The sequence below is a fragment of the Dermacentor variabilis genome, chromosome 3 (assembly GCF_050947875.1).
Source record: "Dermacentor variabilis isolate Ectoservices chromosome 3, ASM5094787v1, whole genome shotgun sequence".
Lineage (NCBI taxonomy): Eukaryota > Metazoa > Arthropoda > Arachnida > Ixodida > Ixodidae > Dermacentor > Dermacentor variabilis.
The window spans coordinates 17112182-17130782 of NC_134570.1; the positions used below are offsets into that span (position 1 = coordinate 17112182).

Consider the following 18601-nt stretch of genomic DNA (forward strand, 5'->3'; position numbering starts at 1 on the left):
TGGCCAACGTGATCTTTTACTTGGGAGGAACCGCGAAAGTATGGTTCGAGACGCATGAAGCCGACATTAGAAGCTGGGACTCCTGCAAGGAAAAGCTACGCGGTCTTTTCAGAAGACCTGTGGGACGTCAAGTTGAGGCCAAGCAAAAGCTAGCGTCTCGTGCCCAGATATTAACCGAATCGTACGTCGCGTATATTCAAGACGTTCTGGCTCTCTGCCGTAAAGCGGACGCGGACATGCTGGAGGCCGATAAGGTTGGACACATATTGAACGGCATCGCGGACGATGCGTTTAACCTCCTGCTTTGCAGAAACTGCTCAACGGTTGAGTCTATCATTAAGGAGTGCCGGAATTTTGAGCAAACGAAGAGCAAACGCATCGTGCAACGCTTCGACTGACTTCCGAATACGGCAGCCACTTCCTCCTGCAACGACTCTCCGGCGTTGCATAACGACTCTCGGGCGTCACATTCGCCTACAAAGCTTGACGCAGGTCATCCGTCGCGAACTTGAGGCTACGGCTCCAAGTTCTTACTGCCCCCATACGCATGACAACATGACCATCTCGCTCATTCAAGCTGTTGTCCGCCAAGAAATTGCAAACATGGACATGCAGTCTGCCGTCCGCCCACGTCCCACACCTACCGCTCCTGTCATTGCCCCTGCTGCATCCAACAGTCGTTTCCGAATCGATACCGGAACCCCTCTGAATGGCGAACACCGGATGACAGGCCAATTTGCTTTGCTTGCTCCCGGGTGGGTCACATCTCCCGCCACTGCCGTAGTAGCTGCTGGTACTCCTCGCGTCGACCATAGGCTGATCGACAGAGACCCTCGGCCTCTGTCACCCCTCTCTGAACCATATCATGCCGGCCTTCCACCTCGGGGACACACCACAAGCCACTCGCCTTCGCCGCAACGCCGTCAGTCCCGCTCGCCTACAACTCGACGTCCCTCGTCCCCGTCCTACGCGGGCCGTTTCTCGCAATGCAGCCCCCGGAGGTGCGGCTGCATTGACGACTCGGACTGAAAAACCTCTGCTGACCCGTACTGCTCGACCGAACCTTATTGAAATTTTTGCTGATAATGTACCCGTTCAAGCCTTCATCGATACTGGCGCTCAGGTATCGGTTATGCGATGAGATCTTCGTAGCCGTCTCCGTAAAGTCCTGACACCTGCCGAGTCGCCTGCCGTCCGAGCAGCTAATGGCAGAACAACAGCCGTGATGGGAATGTGCGCCGCCCCTGTTACCATTGCCGGCCGACCAGTGTCAGTCCTGTTCACTGTACTAGGCGAGTGTCCCCACGAAGTGATTATTGGAATCGACTTTCTGAATGCCCATTCAGTACTTATTGACTGTGCCGCCGGCACCCTTGGCCTCGAACTGCCCCATTACTTTGCCGACCTGACCGACGACCACAAGTCCCGACTTCGTTCTACTGAATTTGTTCGACTGCAACCTGATGCTGCGACTTACGTCATGTCTTCTCCACCACTTCGACTTCGAGATGGTCCTTACGTGGTGTCCCCACTTTGCGGCGTCCTCCTGGCCCGTCAAATAGCACTCATCATCATCATCATCATCATCATCATCCGCCTGTTTTATGTCCACTGTAGGACGAAGGCCTCTCCCTGCGATCTCTAATCACCCCTGTCCTGCGCCAACTGATTCCAACTAGCGCCCGCAGATTTCCTAATTTCATCGCTCCATCTAGTCTTTTGTCGTCCTCGATTACGTCTTCCTTCTCTTGGTAACCATTGTGTAACCCTAATGGTCCAACGGTTACGTGACATGACCATTACATGACCTGCCCAGCTCCACATTTTCCTCTTGATGTCAATTCGATTATAGGATATACCCGTTTGCTCTCTGATCCAAACCGCTCTCTTCTGTCTCTTAACGTTATGCCTAGCAATGTTCGTTCCATCGCTCTTTGCGCGGTCCTTAACTTGTTCTCAAGCTTCTTTGTCAGTCTCCAAGTCTCTGTCCCATATGTCAGCACTGGTAAAATGCACTGATTGCACAACTTCCTTTCCAATGATAATGTAAGCTTCCAATCAGGAGCTGGTAATGTCTGCCGTATGCGATCCAACCAATTTTTATTCTAAATTTTCAAAAAAGCACTCCAAGCTCAATTGTAAATCTTGTCAACAATCAAGCCTGGCTTCCTCTTCTGAACTTTGCTTCGTGTCTGCAAGTGCTTCCCGAGGGTGTATCGCTCGCTGTGCTGTCCCCTTTGGAAGACTGTGGAGTAGCTGCTCTTACGCCCGAACCACGATTCGACACTGCTGCACCTTCGGCCTCTCGTACTTCACGCAACGACAAGTTTACACCAATGATAGCTACCGATTTACGACCTGCTTACGCCGACGTCCTTCGCCGCATTCTGATGTCCTATGAAGACATCTTTGACTTTGGCAATCGCCCACTAGGTCGAACCCGTGTCGTCACCCATCCAATCCACGCTCCTCCTATACAACGGCGTCCCTACCGTGTGTCTGCGGCTTAACGCCAGGTGATCCAAACGGAGGTGGACAAAATGCTCACCAAAGATATTATCGAGCCTTACTGCAGTCCGTAGGCCTAACCTGTCGTTTTGTTTAAAAAGAAGGGCAATACCTGGAGATTTTGTATCGATTACCGTCTCCTCAATAAGATTACCAAAAAGGACGTGTATCCGCTTCTGCGTATTGATGACGCGCTGGACTGCTTACACGGTGTCAGTTATTTTTCGTTAATTGATTTGCGCTCTGGCTACTGGCAAATCGCAGTGGATGAACGAGATCGCGAAAATACCGCCTTCGTCACCCCAGATGATCTCTACCAATTTAAAGTGATGCCTTTCGGACTGTGCAATGCCCCTGCTACCTTCGAGCGCATGGTTGACTCTCTTCTGCGCGGATTCAAATGGACCACATGCCTCTGCTACCTTGATGACGTCATTATTTTTTCACCGACGTTTGAGAGCCAACTCTACCGACTCTCAGCTATCCTCGGTATTTTTCGACGAGCTGGCCTACTACTCAATTCTGCAAAATGCCATTTCGGCCACCGCCAAATACGAGTACTTGGTCATTTGGTTGACGCTGCTGGCGTCCAGCCTGATCCTGATAAAGTTCGTGCCGTTGGCGAGTTTTCACTTCCGCGTTCTTCTACCGGTGTCCGAAGTTTCCTAGGGCTGTGTTTCTATTTTCGGTGATTTATCCAGAACTTTGCCGAAATCGCTCGTCGTCTCACAGGCATCCTCAAAAAGGACACCACGTTTCGTTGGGGACCCGACCAGACTGCAGCATTTTCAACGCTTATCAGTCGCCTTATCAATCCACCCGTGTTGGGTCATTTCGATCCGCATGCCTACACGGAAGTTCGCAATGATGCCAGCGACCATTGCATTGGCGATATCTTGTCCTAACGACAGCGGGACACCAATCGCGTGATCGCGTATTTTAGCCATCTTCTTTCAGCACCAAAGCGCAACTACTCCATAACAGAACGTGAATGCTTGGCCCTTGTTTTGTTCATTGCTAAGTTCCGCCCTTACCTGTTCGGTCGGCCTTTCACCGTCGTGACAGATCATCATTCTTTATGTTGGCTATCCTCACGCAGAGACCCGACAGGCCGTCTTGGCCGCTGGGCTTTACGCCTGCAAGAGTACACCTTTTCAGTGTCCTACAAATCTGGGCGTCTACATAATGACGCCGACTACCACTCCCGCTATCCTGTCGACCCTCCCGATGGCACCGAAACCGATACAAATACCTGCGTTTTGTCGATCTCCGACTTTTCACACATCGCCGACGAGCAGCGTCGTGACCCATATTCGCGATCCATCATCGAACGCCTTACCTCGGATCAACAGGACGTTTCCCTCCATATGTTTGTTCTCCAGGACGGAACATTATACCGACGCAATATGAATCCACATGGTGCTGAACTGCTTCTCGTCGTTCCCCAGCATCTGCGCTCGACGATTCTCTCGCAGTTACACGATGTGCCCACCGCTGGTAATTTGGGTGTCTTCCGTACGTACGACCGTGTGCACAGGTGATTTTTCTGGCCTGGGCTATATCGCTCTTTTCGAAGTCATGGCGTTGCCTGCGAACTTTGCCAACGCCGCAAGAAGCCTCCATTGTCTCCCGCTGGGCACCTTCAGCCTATAGATATCGCCAGTGAGCCATTTTACCGCGTCGACCTGGACCTCCTTGGCCCATTTCCAACTTCATCCTCGGGCAACAAGTGGGTGGCCGTTGCGACGGACTATACCACGCGTTTTGCCATAACGCGGGCCCTCCCTACGAGCTGTGCGACTGATGTGGCTGATTTTCTCCTTCATGAAGTGATCCTACATCATGGTGCCCCACGTGAGGTACTCACTTATAGAGGCCGCTGTTTTCTTTCTAAGGTTGTCGACGACCTTCTTCGCTCTTGCTCCGCGTCCCACAAGTTCACGACGGCTTACCACCCACAGACAAACGCACTTACTGAGCGTCTCAACCGTACACTTGCGGACATGCTCTCCATGTACATGTCCGATGATCACCGGGATTGGGACTGCACCTTACCCTTCGTTACGTTTGCGTACAATTCGTCGCGTCACGATATTACTGGTTATTCTCCGTTCTATCTACTATATGGCCGTGACCCAATCCTGCCTCTTTGACTCGCTGCTACCTTCCGATGCCACTACTACCACGTTCTATGCTCACGACGACGTTGTTCGCGCGGCCACAGCACGTCACATTGCCCGTGACCGCCTTCTGACGTCTCGGACTGTCCAAAAGCACCGTTACGACAGTCGTCGTCGGGACGTTTATTTCAGCCCTGGGTCACTTGTCCTAATTTGATTACCCTCCCGTCACGTCAGCCTTTGCGAAAAACTGCTGTCGCGATACGTCGGGCCATACAGAGTCCTTCGCCAAGTCACCAGCCTCACATATGAGATTTCACCTGTAATTTCGACTTCTTCTATATCACCACGAACTGATATCGTGCACCCCCCCGTTTCGCGACTAAATCCGTATAACTCGCACTGATTTGACACCCTAGGAAGCATCGAGACGATGCTTCTGCCGCCAGGGGTTAATGACACGTACAAGTTTGTGCCGCTGTGGACAAAAGGACGTTGTGAGGTGAAGAGGAGGGTGAAGTGTCTCGACGATCGGTAGATGGTGTTACCCTGGCTACTGAGCTACAACCTCCTAACTATATATATTGTAAATACATATATTTTCTCCCCCGTAACGATATCACTAAACTTTCTTTTTTTTCTCTCTCTCTCCCCCTAAGACATCATATTAGGGCACAATGCTTTCTTTTTAGGGACCGTTTCAGGTGTGTCAACGCTAAAAAAGTATTTCATGCCGGACTCAAATCCTATTGATTTGAAAATAAAGTTTACGCTCTTGCCTTTATTGTTTTCCCTGTCTATGTAGCCAGGGATAAATGGGGCCCAACTGGAGGGGTACGAAGCAGCACGCACCCGGCTGCTCCATTTCACACATCTGAAAAATGCAAATTTGCATTCGAAATGAATGAAAAATGTGAAAGATTAAAAAAAGAGACACTTTCGTTGCGCTAGAAATGACGCACATAAGAGGGGAAAAAGAGACGGAACATTAACAACGAATGTAAGTGACTGCATAAGATCGTCCTTAATATTTTGAGAACATATCCGTGCTACAATAAAGATGTTTTTCATTGGAATGCATCATTTTAAGATCATTAACTGGTCATGGTCTAAGTATCATCTCAAGTGACAGTGGACACTTAGGCCCAGAGCCCTAAGTGTGTGGCGTGGCTGTAACTACCTTTGATGGGCACATATGGGGGGCAGTCCAGCAATATGTGGGTCACGTCTTCGTCCGCCACTCCACACGCACGCCATGTCAAGCTTCCAGGGTGGCTTTAAAAAGAAATGCTTCCGCCTTGGCGTTCTTCACCACATCACGGCGAAAACGGTGAAACAATGTTTCCCATCTTCACAGATGCACACAATCCTAGTTCAGGGTCTACGGCATGCAAAATTGATGTCTTGGCCTCTACGTCGTATTATGCCGCAGATGACCTCTATGAAACATTTCCTAGTTTCTAACCTCGTGACTGAACCACGTAATGATGTGTTCTTCTCTATGTTCGTGCGCTCGTTTATTTCCAACTTGGCCACTGTAAACTGTCAAGTTGGAACCCACTGAAGTGTGATTAGAACTTGTTGCTGGGCGAGTTGGTTGAGATCTAATTAGTACATTGTTGCGTCAAAAAAGGAAAATAAAGACTTGGTAGGGAGAGTACGAAACAGCGCTCAATCTGTCGTTTCGTACTCTCCCTCCCAAGTCTTTATTTTCCTTTTTTGACGCAACAATGTATCCACTGCAGTGTGTGGAATGGTCCTCTCCATTCCCGTCAATGAAATTTCATGACCGCGATTTGTCGCAACGTTTGTCAGCTCCGCATTTTTTTTTCACAATGACTTAATTTTCCTGTATCACGTTACTTCCGTCTCCTCATTTGACAATCACTTGTGGGTAAGGAAGCGGACACGAATCGTCGGCATTTTGTTGCTGCTATAATATGAAGCAAATATGTGCACAAACGGTCGTAGCACGGGGAGTGCGGTAGGCGCGCACTGCAAAAGCTGCCGGCAATGCTCCGCCCGAGCGCCGCCTATCTGCCGCGGCAGAGAGTCCGATGCCTGTCACAGTGCACACGTGCAGCAAAAATGAGCGGCGAGCAAGCGCGGGGCGCAACCGGAGGCGCCCAGTCCATCCATCCTCAACCCGGCTCGCACTCCGGCCCTGCAAAAGCGGGCCGAAACACGCTTACTTCCAATTTAAATGCGCAGTGTCCCTTTCGGGAGCAAAATGGCACTCGCGTTTGTTGGCGGGTGAGGGTGCCGAGCAGTGCTCTTGATAACTATCGATGGGAGTTCTGAATGCGTTTGGGGCAGCCCCTCTAATTACAGCTAAATCAAAGGTTAACCAAGTGAAACCAAGATTTAACGGGGCTAAACCAAGCTTTCGCTTTGCATATCCAGGGTTAGCTGAGCTCAGCCGCAGCCAATTGTTTCCTTCCTCCATGAAAGCAACGCAGCGCATCAGACGCGTCGGGCGCCACGCCACACAGCAGCTCGGCGAGCGCAGTAGATCCGTAGCAAATTCCATTTCCCAGGATTGAAGTGTATGGTGTCCTGTATCTGCCTTTTCAACGTCGCTATTGGAAACGACAAATAAACGTTCAGCGTACTAGAAGTTACAGCTTCAGTGATATTATGAACAAACATTAGGAAAAACTCGGAGGAAATATTTTTTGTAACTTCTTTGGGCGTAACTAGCGTATGCAACGCGATCCTGTACAAAGCTTGGGGGGATCTCGTTTTGTTCTCGCAACTTGTCCGGATGTTCTCGTTTGAGTGCCCGGATAACGGCTCTGGCTTTTGGCTCAAGGTCACTTGAAGGTCGCCGACAACGGAAGCTGAAAGCATTTCACGCTTAAAAATAACGCAAGAAAGTCTTCACTTATAGGTACTCTATTCGGGTACGTATGCCATATAGTGAAAGCAGATGCGGCAGCGTCCGCCAGGATCCCTTTCCCGCATCTTGAGTCGCAAGAGCTTCGTCGAATATAACCAACGACACGGCAAGGCGGTCTCCGCAGATTAGGTGATGGACGCGGCTGTCGGGACGCTCCTTTGTGCTCGGCCGCCGTGTCGTGACGTTGGCGTCGTCGGGACGGGGGCCTCATAGCTTCACAAAAACGCCGTATGCGGGCTTCCGGATGTTGCCATTCGTATCATCGCTCATTTACGACAGACAAAGTGAGCACGGTTCCTAAGTGTATACAGGAGGCGTGGATTCGTATCGAGCACCTGCATTCGATTTTTGGTAATGTATAACAAGCACATGACATATCCAATATACTCTAGAGCCAAGGAAAGCATAGAGAAAATGCCCTTCTTTTTTAAATTGAACTGTTATATGAAATGCCGCCTAAGATTTTGACAGTCATTACGAGAGAGAATTGAATTGACAGAAAGCGGAGCTTGGGCAATTGCTCGCTCATTGCCTTTTGCCCTGTACTGGGGAAAGGGGAAGAGGATAATCGTCACATCCCTTATGAGGTAAAATGAAATGAAAGAGGAAGAAGAGACAACTGTACACCGTTGGTGGGCCACACTGGCCACCGCACACGCCTAGTGTGCGGTGCTCCATCAATGGAAATACGGCGGTGCCTGTGCCGTCGTCAACTTGCATGCTTACGGGCTTACGACCCACCACGGTGGTAGCTAAGCGGCTATGGCGTTGCGCTGCTGAGCACAAGGTCTCGGGTTCGATCCCGGCCGCGCTGGCCGCATTCCGTTGGGCGGGGAACGCGTGTGCTTACATTTAGGGCCACGCCTACGGACCAAGGGCGGTCGAAATTGATCTGGAGCCACCTTCCACTGCGGCGTCACTCGTAGTTGTGTAACACACGCGACAATGTATGCCGTCACGTATTATGGACGTAACCAATTAATTAGAGAAGTCATAATGCTGTCGCATTCAAATCACGTAAGGATACTGAAGTGCCTGTCAATTTTTTTCTCCTATTGCATCTTCAGGCTTTAAGATTGCTAGAGTCGAAGCTTTCGCTTAAAATGTGCGCGACAAACCAGCGCAACTGAGGCACTTGGCCGTTTAGTTAACTAGCCAAGCAACATACTAGGAGCAGCATAGAAGGGATTATATGTGAGGAGAAAACCTGCGATAATATTGATATACTGAATAAAGGAAAAGGAAATGATAGAGCTAGTAGGCTAAATACTTGATATGTCCACCAACAAGGCTAGCTAACTTATTTACGTCTTTTTTATAGAATGTGCAGAAACCAATGACGGTTATTGTCAATTTAAGCTAATAGGCGAAGGCTTCTAGAAAGCCATTCGGTCCATTAAAGGAGTGATGAGCTTGAAGCTGTATATTAGTTGCAGTGAGCATATTTAGGTCGCGTTTGTTGTTTCTTATAACGAGTACATCTGCAGCGGTAGTGTAGGTGGCTATACATGGAAGTCGATCCGTCGTCTGTGTTGTCATCCAGCGTGGTAGGCGACTGCCAGCCTCCTCTATCGCAGCTGCCGCATAGAGAGAGAAAGAGAGAGAGAGAGAGAGAGAGAGGCGGGATATGGAGGGGGTTGTCCTTCAAGAACGCCCCACCACCGCATCTCGACCAAGGCATCGAACACCCAGTGGCACGTGCTGATATGCTAAATCAATGAAAATGAAGTAATCCTAAGAAATTGCTGAATGCAATATGTGCTATTCCATTAATAGGTCTGTGTGCTTTAGAGCTACCTATGAGCCGACATTACTATATGGGCAGCTGTTATGTAGGAATTTATTTATTATTACTCTAAACAGGGAGAGGCGCGCTTACTGGCACTACTTTGTCGGTCAGCATACTGCAGGGTTTAAGAAGCCCGTCTGTATACATATACATACATATATATATATATACATATATATATATATACATATATATATATATATATATATATATATATATATATATATATATATATATAAACGAGAAGAAAGGGGGTAAACCGAGGGGCCCGATTTTTATTAGTCATATCATAAGAAGCCAACAAACACTGACACCAAGGTCAACATAGGTTAAATTACTTGTGCTTAATAAATGAAATAAAGAAACGATAAATTAATGGAAATTAAAGTGGATGAAAAAACAACTTGCCGCAGGTGGGAACCGAACCCACAACCTTCGCATTTCGCGTGCGATGCTCTACCAATTGAGCTACCGCGGCGCCGTTTTCCCATCCACTTTCTTGGGTATTTATGTGTCCTAGTAGAACCCTGGGAGTGTTAGCCAGCGCCACCACTCACAGACCTTGGCGGCGGACGTGGAACGTCCTTTATGCCGCAGGCGTCACGAGAACGTGATCTTTTTGGGTGAAGGCAACTGGTCAATAAACCCACATATGCTACCTGAACGCATCATTGTTGCCGGATTCGAGACCCTCGTTATGTGATAAACGAGAAGAAATGGGGTTAACCGCGGGGCCCGATTTTTATTAGTCTTATCCTAAGAAGCCAACAAACACTGACACCAAGGACAACAAAGGGGAAATTACTTGTGCCTAATAAATGAAATAAAGAAACGATAAATTAATGGAAATTAAAGTGGATGAAAAAACAACTTGCCGCAGGTGGGAACCGAACCAGTTGCCTTCACCCAAAAAGATCACGTTCTCGTGACGCCTGCGGCATAAAGGACGTTCCACGTCCGCCGCCAAGGTCTGTGAATGGTGGCGCTGGCTAACACTCCCAGGGTTCTACTAGGACACATAAATACCCAAGGAAGTGGATGGGAAAACGGCGCCGCGGTAGCTCAATTGGTAGAGCATCACACGCGAAATGCGAAGGTTGTGGGTTCGGTTCCCACCTGCGGCAAGTTGTTTTTTCATCCACTTTAATTTCCATTAATTTATCGTTTCTTTATTTCATTTATTAAGCACCAGTGATTTCCCCTATGTTGTCCTTGGTGTCAGTGTTTGTTGGCTTCTTATGATATGACTATATATATATATATATATATATATATATATATATATATATATATATATATATATATATATATATATATATATATATGTATATGTATATATATATATATATATATATATATATATATATATACGCACAAGTCAACTTTCATTAAGAGCTTGTGTTTCCCGTGCGCATTATATTTGTTGCATACAAGAAGAATGCGACGCGTGTCAGCGATCGACGTGGTAGTAGCACAGTTTATTGACCAGAACACTATAATTAATTGAATAGAACGGACTTTCGAGAAGCCAACAAATACACCAACAGGTGTTTCTATTTTCTCTTTCAAATGCTCAGTTATGCACTCGCTTTGTTCTAGCATGGCCGATTCAGTTTATATATTTCTGTGGAAGCGAGATTGCCAAGGCGTAAATATACTAAACTGACCAATATACTTTGTAGTTCTGCGGTAAACATCACTAAAACGGAATCACAACACGAGAGAAACGGTCACACAGCGACCGTGTCTTTAGTTTCTCTTGTCTTCGTCAACTTTTCGAGCTGTTTGCCGTATCATGTCGTCGCACTGACAAGCCTGGCTAACAGCCATACTGAAATTCGTACTTGCTGATATTTAAAGGGAGATAGAGGTAAAATACACGTAGGTCTCTAATTTCTCAAATCGTTTTGTAGCGCTTGTTGGGCAGTGTACGTACTTGCGGTTTCCATTCCTGTTGGAAAAAACTGCTGTTTCTTCGACGTGTCCGTTGGACGTGTACGGCACATCCGCGTGCCAATCAATACGTTGTTGTTATTATATGGAGGTGTCAATATTTTCTAGCATTGTCGTCCAAGTTTTGCGTGCTGAAGGGAGCCTCGGTCTCCGTGCTCGTTGTTCCTCTCACTGCCAATCTGTGGCATGCGCCAGCGTTTAATAAAATCCCTATATGCGCATTAAATGTCCCATAAGTGTGGAAGTAGCCGCGAGTAATGAATTCACTGTTCATTCGAAGGGCCGCGAGTGCAGTCCAAAGAGCACCGGTGTACAATGTTGTCCCCTTGCGTGCTTCCATCACCCTCTTCCTGCTCGCAGGCGCGTTCCTGGTGCCGTACCTGATCATGCTGGCGGTGGGCGGCATTCCCCTCTTCTTCATGGAGCTCGCTCTCGGCCAGTACCACCGCAAGGGCGCCATCACTTGCTGGGGAAGGCTGGTGCCCCTCTTCAAAGGCACGTCTCACGCCGTGCACTCTGTAGTTGCTGCCCCGCGGGGCAGTGTAGACGGATCCTTGAAATGGGGGGGGGGGGGGGGATGTTGTAGATTGCCAGCAAAGCCGTTTCTGTCTTTTCTTTTATGGTCTCCACCCAAGCTTATATTCTAGGGCGACACGTGCGAAATTGCTCGGTATTATTTTTCCGGGAAACGCAGATTTTCGAATGACATTGGTCAGTTTGTCCTTTGAAAAAGGACGTCACCACTTATTTGCTGTACGTCTCAAGCGAAATTATTGATGCAGGGGTGAAGAGCACCTGCGAAAAAAAAAAAAAGAAAAAAGAACACGAAGGAAGCGAAGACAACAAATACAAACAAGCCACTTTTGTTATTTGTTTTTTTTTTGCGTGTGTGTGTGGCGACAATTTTGATTGATCAGTAAATTAAATGCTTTTGTGGTATGCGCATTTCAGCTCTAACGTGCAAGAGTCATTTAGCGTGCATATGCCGTGTTTTTTTTTTAATGCTTAATCGTTTAGTTCCCAGTCTATGTGGGAAATGTATCCCTAAATAACCCCTCAATATTTTCTACATGCAGTCTATTTTCTTTTTTTTTCGGGTACGCTCTGAATGTTGCGCCACATTTCGGCAATTGGAGCTTCTAACTCTTCGCCAAGTATTGATTTTTTTTTTTTTTTTACGCCAGCAGTCTTGACAGCTGTACTTTTTTGTTCATTGTCTACGACAATGTCATGTTTGTCATGTTTCTACGACGGTGCCTAGAACGCGGTGTTTCCCAGTAAACCAGTCTGAAGGCAACTCCGTCGCGCCGCGCCGTTGCTTCATCTGTGCAGTCCTGTAAATACTTCCATCCGCCCTCACAAAGCATCGCTCAAATCAAAGCATATACCAAGATGGCGCTGCAGCGCGCCACGCGGAGCCAGTTCGCCACGGCTGCTTGTACCTCCCGCGACGGGAGCAGGGGAAACACAGGGATCCTCGAGGCGACACTAACGCGGGCTTCTCCGAGGCAGCAGAAAATGAATTTCCGGTGATCCTCTACCGCCCATAATCCGTCGGCCATCGTAAGGTGCAGCGTCGCAAGATATTCGCCCTTGCCACACCTTCGAGTGTATGGCTTCGTTCTCAATGGCCTCCTTGTTGCCGCTGTTGGTTGATAATTATTTTGCCCCCCCCCCCCCCCCCCCCCGTTTCCCAGAGGGAACTCTCCGCGTTCTGTCAGGAATTGCCCTGTGCTCTTTAATATCCCTTTCACCCGTCTTTCTTCTTGCCGATCCAACGGATAATAGACCAGAGTGACCTGCCTTCTGGGGTCCATTATTTGCTCTTCTTTCTCTTCTCTTCTTCGCCGAGCCAACTTGCAGTTTTTATCGATAGCTTGGTCTCACAATAGGGGCGTAATCCTTATGACGGGCTTCTCAAGGAGCTCTGTTGCGCAACCTCTCTGTGTCCCAGCTTCGCATTTTTTTTTTCTATTTCCTGGTTTTTCTCTGGCTTTAACCTTACAGGAATTGGATGGTAATATTCTGCACCTACACCGCTGGTAGCGATCGGCTATCGTCTCGCGCGGGTGGTGCACACCGTGCCGAAGGGGCGAACAAGCGAAGGCTTTCTGTTTCGCGTTGTTTGAAGTATCCGTTCGTGCGCAGGTCGGGGATTTCTTATTTGCTCGCAGTTCAACCGGGGAAGAGAAAGAGTAGGGTTGCCGGCGGTAAAATGTAATTTTATAATCGCACAGCGACGCGAAGAGCCTCTCGGTTGCGGTTGCCTGGTACAGCAGCAGGAACATCGAAATTGCACGAGAAGGCCCACCCAAGTTCGTTTCCCACTCTGTTACCGTTTGTTGAGCATTGTTCCAAGTCGCTTACGCCATGTTTGCCTTTTTAGTAGCAAAAACGTGAACGTAACGAAAATGGCGTGTCTGGCACCGACTGCCCTCTGTCGCGGGATGTTATACAAAAATGTGCGCTTGGAGTTGAAGTATGCAGCCGCGTTCAAGCGGAGCACACGATTGGCGCATCTCGACAGTGTCACCACGAAAGTAGTGCGATTCACGCGCAGGAATGAGCTCTATGTTGAGCACATTTCTCCCGGCGCATGTTTCCGGAGTGCAGGCGTGGGTTACACGGTGGTGATGATTGCGTTCTACGTGGACTTCTACTACAACGTGATCATCGCCTGGGCGCTCTACTACCTGGTGGCGTCGTTCACCACTGAGCTGCCGTGGACCAACTGCAACAACTCGTGGAACACGGAGAACTGCCTCGAGCTGGCCTACGGGCAGCGGCTGCTCAGGCTGCCTGCGAACGAGAGCTCGTCGGCCCTGGACGACGGCGTCGACGGCCGCGACGCGAACGCCACCGACGACCCGGACAAGGCGCTCGCCGTTGACGTCAGGGCCAACTACACAACGCCGGCCGAGGAGTACTTCACGTGAGTCTAATTGTCTGGTGCCATGGCCAGTGGACGCACTTTAAGCCCACTCACGAGGCCTTTTGTCCATAGCCATAACTTGGTTGTCTTGTAGATATTCGTGTTGGAAACGAATCTGATTGATTGATTGATTGATTGATCCAAGGATCGAGTGAGTGAGTTATTGAGTGAGTGTAACGCCCTAAAGCAACGCAAAAGGCTTCAAAGTTGAGGGCTCCGGATTATTTCATCCCACTCGGTTTGCCCAACGTGCGCACGAAGCACATTATCGAGCGTTTTCGCCTTCATTGGAACGCGGGTGCAAATAAAACCAGTGACATCGTGCGCAGCATCTGGACGTCATAGGAACTGAGCCATGATGGCGCGTGTTAGCTGCTTCTCACAGATATTTCGAGCCCAATGCGAACTACATGCAGAATATTTATCACAAGATCATCTTTATACCACATGAACTGCCGCTGCCACACAATGAGATTTAAGCGACGCTAATACGAGATTTTGCAGCTCAGCTGTATATCATATAGGTCCTGCGGGTACATGTCATGTAGCGTTTGATGTATGGTATATGGCTTCTGCCGAATCTGCATCCGACGACCCTGTAAATTCTATAGCATGATGGCGTTTTAAATAAGAAAGATCATTGCGATTTCGTATGGAGAGAGAGAATGAACATTCATTTAAAAAAAAGCTAGTGAGAAATTCTTGCTCGATGAGTGGGGCCCTCAGTCCAGGGCTACGCGAGCCCGCTGGATCAGCCGTTGCTGCTCCTGCCGGCTTGAGCTGAGCAGCGCAGACTTGGAAGGAAGACCTGAAGGATGAGGGCATTCCCATGTAGAGTGGTATGCCGTGAGTTTGGTCCCACAATAAGGAAAGTAGGAAGGGCTGGGATGAAATAGGTGTAGCATGTGCAAGACAAGGAAAGGAATTGGTCTGCAGTTGTCGCCAGGCAGCGGCATCTGCCCTATTAAGCGAAGGATGAGGATGGAGATAGATATGGTGGCCCACTTGGCAGTAGACGAACGTCGCAGTGTAGCGTGCGGGTTGGGTCGGGCAGCTCTTCCGACGGTGCCTTGCCGGTGAGACCGTGGGCGAGCGCATGAGCGCGTTCATTGCCATGGGGAGAGGCGTGTCCAGGCGGCCCGACGATAAGCACCTTGCGTAACGCGGAAGGATAGGATTTGATGTGTGTGTGTTTGTGTGTGTGTGTGTGTGTGTGTGTGTGTGTGTGTGTGTGTGTGTGTGTGTGTGTGTGTGTGTGTGTGTGTGTGTGTGTGTGTGTGTGTGTGTGTGTGTACAGCCACAAGTCCCTGCGCGAGGATGTCGCTACTGTTGCTACATCATCTGCATTCGCCTGTTACAGAGAAGCTTATATACTGTATACTACAGGAGTGAAGAGTACTGTTTCGGCAGCGTAGTATAGACAGGCAGTATAGTACAGCGCTGGTCATGTGTGCAAGTGTTCATCTTTTCACGATATTTAATCTTGCTCTATGGAACTCCTCTAGGGATGTTACAGACGGTAGATGGAGAAAAGGTAGACATCTATGGCCACATACTATGTCACATTTGATGACATGCATGGTGTATGATATGACGCAGACACGTGCGCACACATCCGTACATACATCCACGCATCCACTCGCGCAACAGTACATACATACATACATACATACATACATACATACATACATACATACATACATACATACATACATACATACATGCATGCATACATACATACATACATACATACATACATACATACATACATACATACATACATACATACATACATACATACATACATACATACATAACTGAGAGCACAATATTCGAATGTCATCCTCCTCGTCTCTACATAGACACGTGCATCTGTGCGAAGCGAAACTTTCGTGAAGCGATCAATCAAATGCTATAAATTTGCCGGTTTAATTGCCGCGTCCTTGGCATAAAGGCAACTGGCGCGCGCCCGCTCACGTGTACCTCGTGCCATACGCAGTGTGAAACACGCGGGGGTCATCTCGAAGAGCTAGTCGGCATCGGTGCGATCGAAGTGTACATGTGTTTGTAGCCTTACGGTTGGCTTCCGTGCTGGGGGTCAGAGGTTCGATCCCACCGTCGGGCACGTAATTCAATATTTATTTTTTAAGCGTGAGCTATTCGACTCGACAGCATCAGCACCAAGCAACCACGGTGAGGAAAGTCCGGGAGCGTGCGCCAAGAACTTTATAGGAAACGGGAGCAAGTGCGAAGATAAAACTGCGGGGCGTCGTGTCCCGAATCGGCCCAGTGAGTCGACACGATTCCTTTTGACTTCTTGGCCTCTCCGGGGTTTACCGCACATTCGTGAGTCGACGAAAGGTGCTTAGGTTGGCAGGAGTGGCACTCATTTATTACACCGTAGGAGACAGTGTCCGCCTGGCCACGTAGCCAGACGCGAGCCGCGGTTACGGTGCTCGCGGCTGAGCGAGAGCCCTGAAGTGGAAGCGCGTGCAGCACGACGTGGGAAGCCTTTGCGCAGGGGCAACGAAAGGAAGCGAGCACGCAAACAAAATAATCGTGCGAATTTGGCACACGCGTCTGACGCATGCGTTGACCCAGTACGTTCTCAGTGGTTCTCATGGATACTCGCAATAGCGCTTACATCGGAATATCTTCGATTATACATATACATATCTACAACGTGTGGGTATTTGCTTGTGTGCTTGGTGCAGCGTATACATAGCAAACATACCATGTTCACTGAAGCTTCCCTTTCCTCTAAATCTAACTATGCGTTAATGTGGTCTAATTATTGAAATACACATTATTATTTCTTTTCCAGCGTTCTTAGTCGTGTGTTCCCTTTCGCTTATTATATTTCTCATTATTTATTTACTTTTTTTAAATCGTCCGATTTGTGCCCCTCCCCATTTCTTTTTCTTCTCTCCTATTGCTTGTCTTATACGTGCTTTCAACTTAGACGAATTAACCATTACAACCAAATGATTAATAATTTAATCGGATTGATTAATTAATTGTCTATCTTCGTATTGAGTCCATGCGATGCTTGAGGCTCGACAACAACCGACTGACCCCAGGAACGGCATTCTTTGGCAATAAATCCAGCTGAACGCACCTCTTTTCAGACACCTTACAAAAGCTCATTTTACAGCACTCAGGTGTAGCGCAATGCTTATTGGCACGAGACGTACTTTACAAACAAACAAACAAACAAACAAACAAACAAACAAACAAACAAACAAACAAACAAACAAAGAAGCTAATAAGTTGACACCTTGAACGCGAAGTTCGAACTTATTTCCCGCGGGTAAGAATGTCGGTAGATAATTTCACCAATTTTCTCCATTTATTGTATATATGTAAGTGCCATGACAAACGAAGGGCTAATGTTGTTTACACGTAACCGATCCATCGCGGAGGAGCTGCACGATCGACGAGCACTCTGAGCCACCTCGGCCGACAATGTGCGCAGCGTAGGAAAGAGCGCTTTCCCGAGTGATTTTCGCGATTGCTATAGACGCTCGCGATTGTTTACACAAGTTTTCTTTTTTCTTTTTGATGACATTTGTGTATATAGTGTGTGTTTTTATATGCATCTTGGTAACCTAGACATGACGTGTCGCGCGACACAAATAATTATCATGTCTTTGTATGTTACATAACGAAACTGGCGGCAATGATTCCAAATATAAACATTCTTCAGCCAAGCACCTGTATTAAAAAATAAAAAAATAAAAAATAACTCGGCTTTGTATTCCTAAAGTCGTGTGCGAAGATCGCTTTCTATGCAACCAAGACCGCGGCAGTGAAAAACCTAAGCAGGAAGAAAAATGCGACAATGTGGTGCACCGCATTATTTACAAAACCGTGTCCATGGTTTTGCTAGATACAAAAATGTCTCCTGAGGAACGAAGTGAAACGGTGCAAGAAATAATAATAGCAACAAAAAAGACAGTAACGTAGCCAGCAATTGAACAGTACTCGGGCCGTGTTTTGATGGAAATAAACGCCATCGTCGTCGTCGTAATCATTATCGTCATATCTGCGATGGAAGTGTACTGCGAACGGAACTACTCTTTTTTAGTTTATTTATTAATTATTATTATTATTGTTATTGCTTTTGCTTGTTGATACCATATGCACTTCGTCGTCGTCGCCACTAAGCGTGCTTGAGAGTTTATGGACTTCGATTTCGCTTGCCTTGTAAGTGCCCTCCCCCCCCCTCCCCCCGACTCTCGTCAAAGAAAAATTTGAAAAAGATCGCTCAGTGTTTGTCACGTTTCCCACGAACGGCATGGAACAGGACTAACTACACAGGTTGTCCCACGTAACTTGAGCCAAACTTTAAACAAATATGCAAATGCCACGTAGCTGGACAGAACCGAGATAATGTTGTT

General features: G+C 48.0%; 1 protein-coding gene and 1 non-coding gene across 2 annotated transcripts in view; one reads left to right on the forward strand and one right to left on the reverse strand.

Moving 5' to 3' along the window:
- The window catches only part of DAT (Sodium-dependent dopamine transporter), a 128745-nt gene that overhangs the window by 21859 nt on the left and 88285 nt on the right, over positions 1-18601 (forward strand). The window contains exons 2-3 of the mRNA XM_075684339.1: positions 11630-11764; positions 13883-14201. Coding sequence (XP_075540454.1) covers positions 11630-11764; positions 13883-14201 — 454 coding nt within the window. The remainder of the gene's footprint in view (positions 1-11629; positions 11765-13882; positions 14202-18601) is intronic.
- TRNAS-CGA (transfer RNA serine (anticodon CGA)) lies at positions 9722-9794 on the reverse strand. The gene has a single exon. It is a non-coding gene; the product is annotated as a tRNA-Ser (tRNA).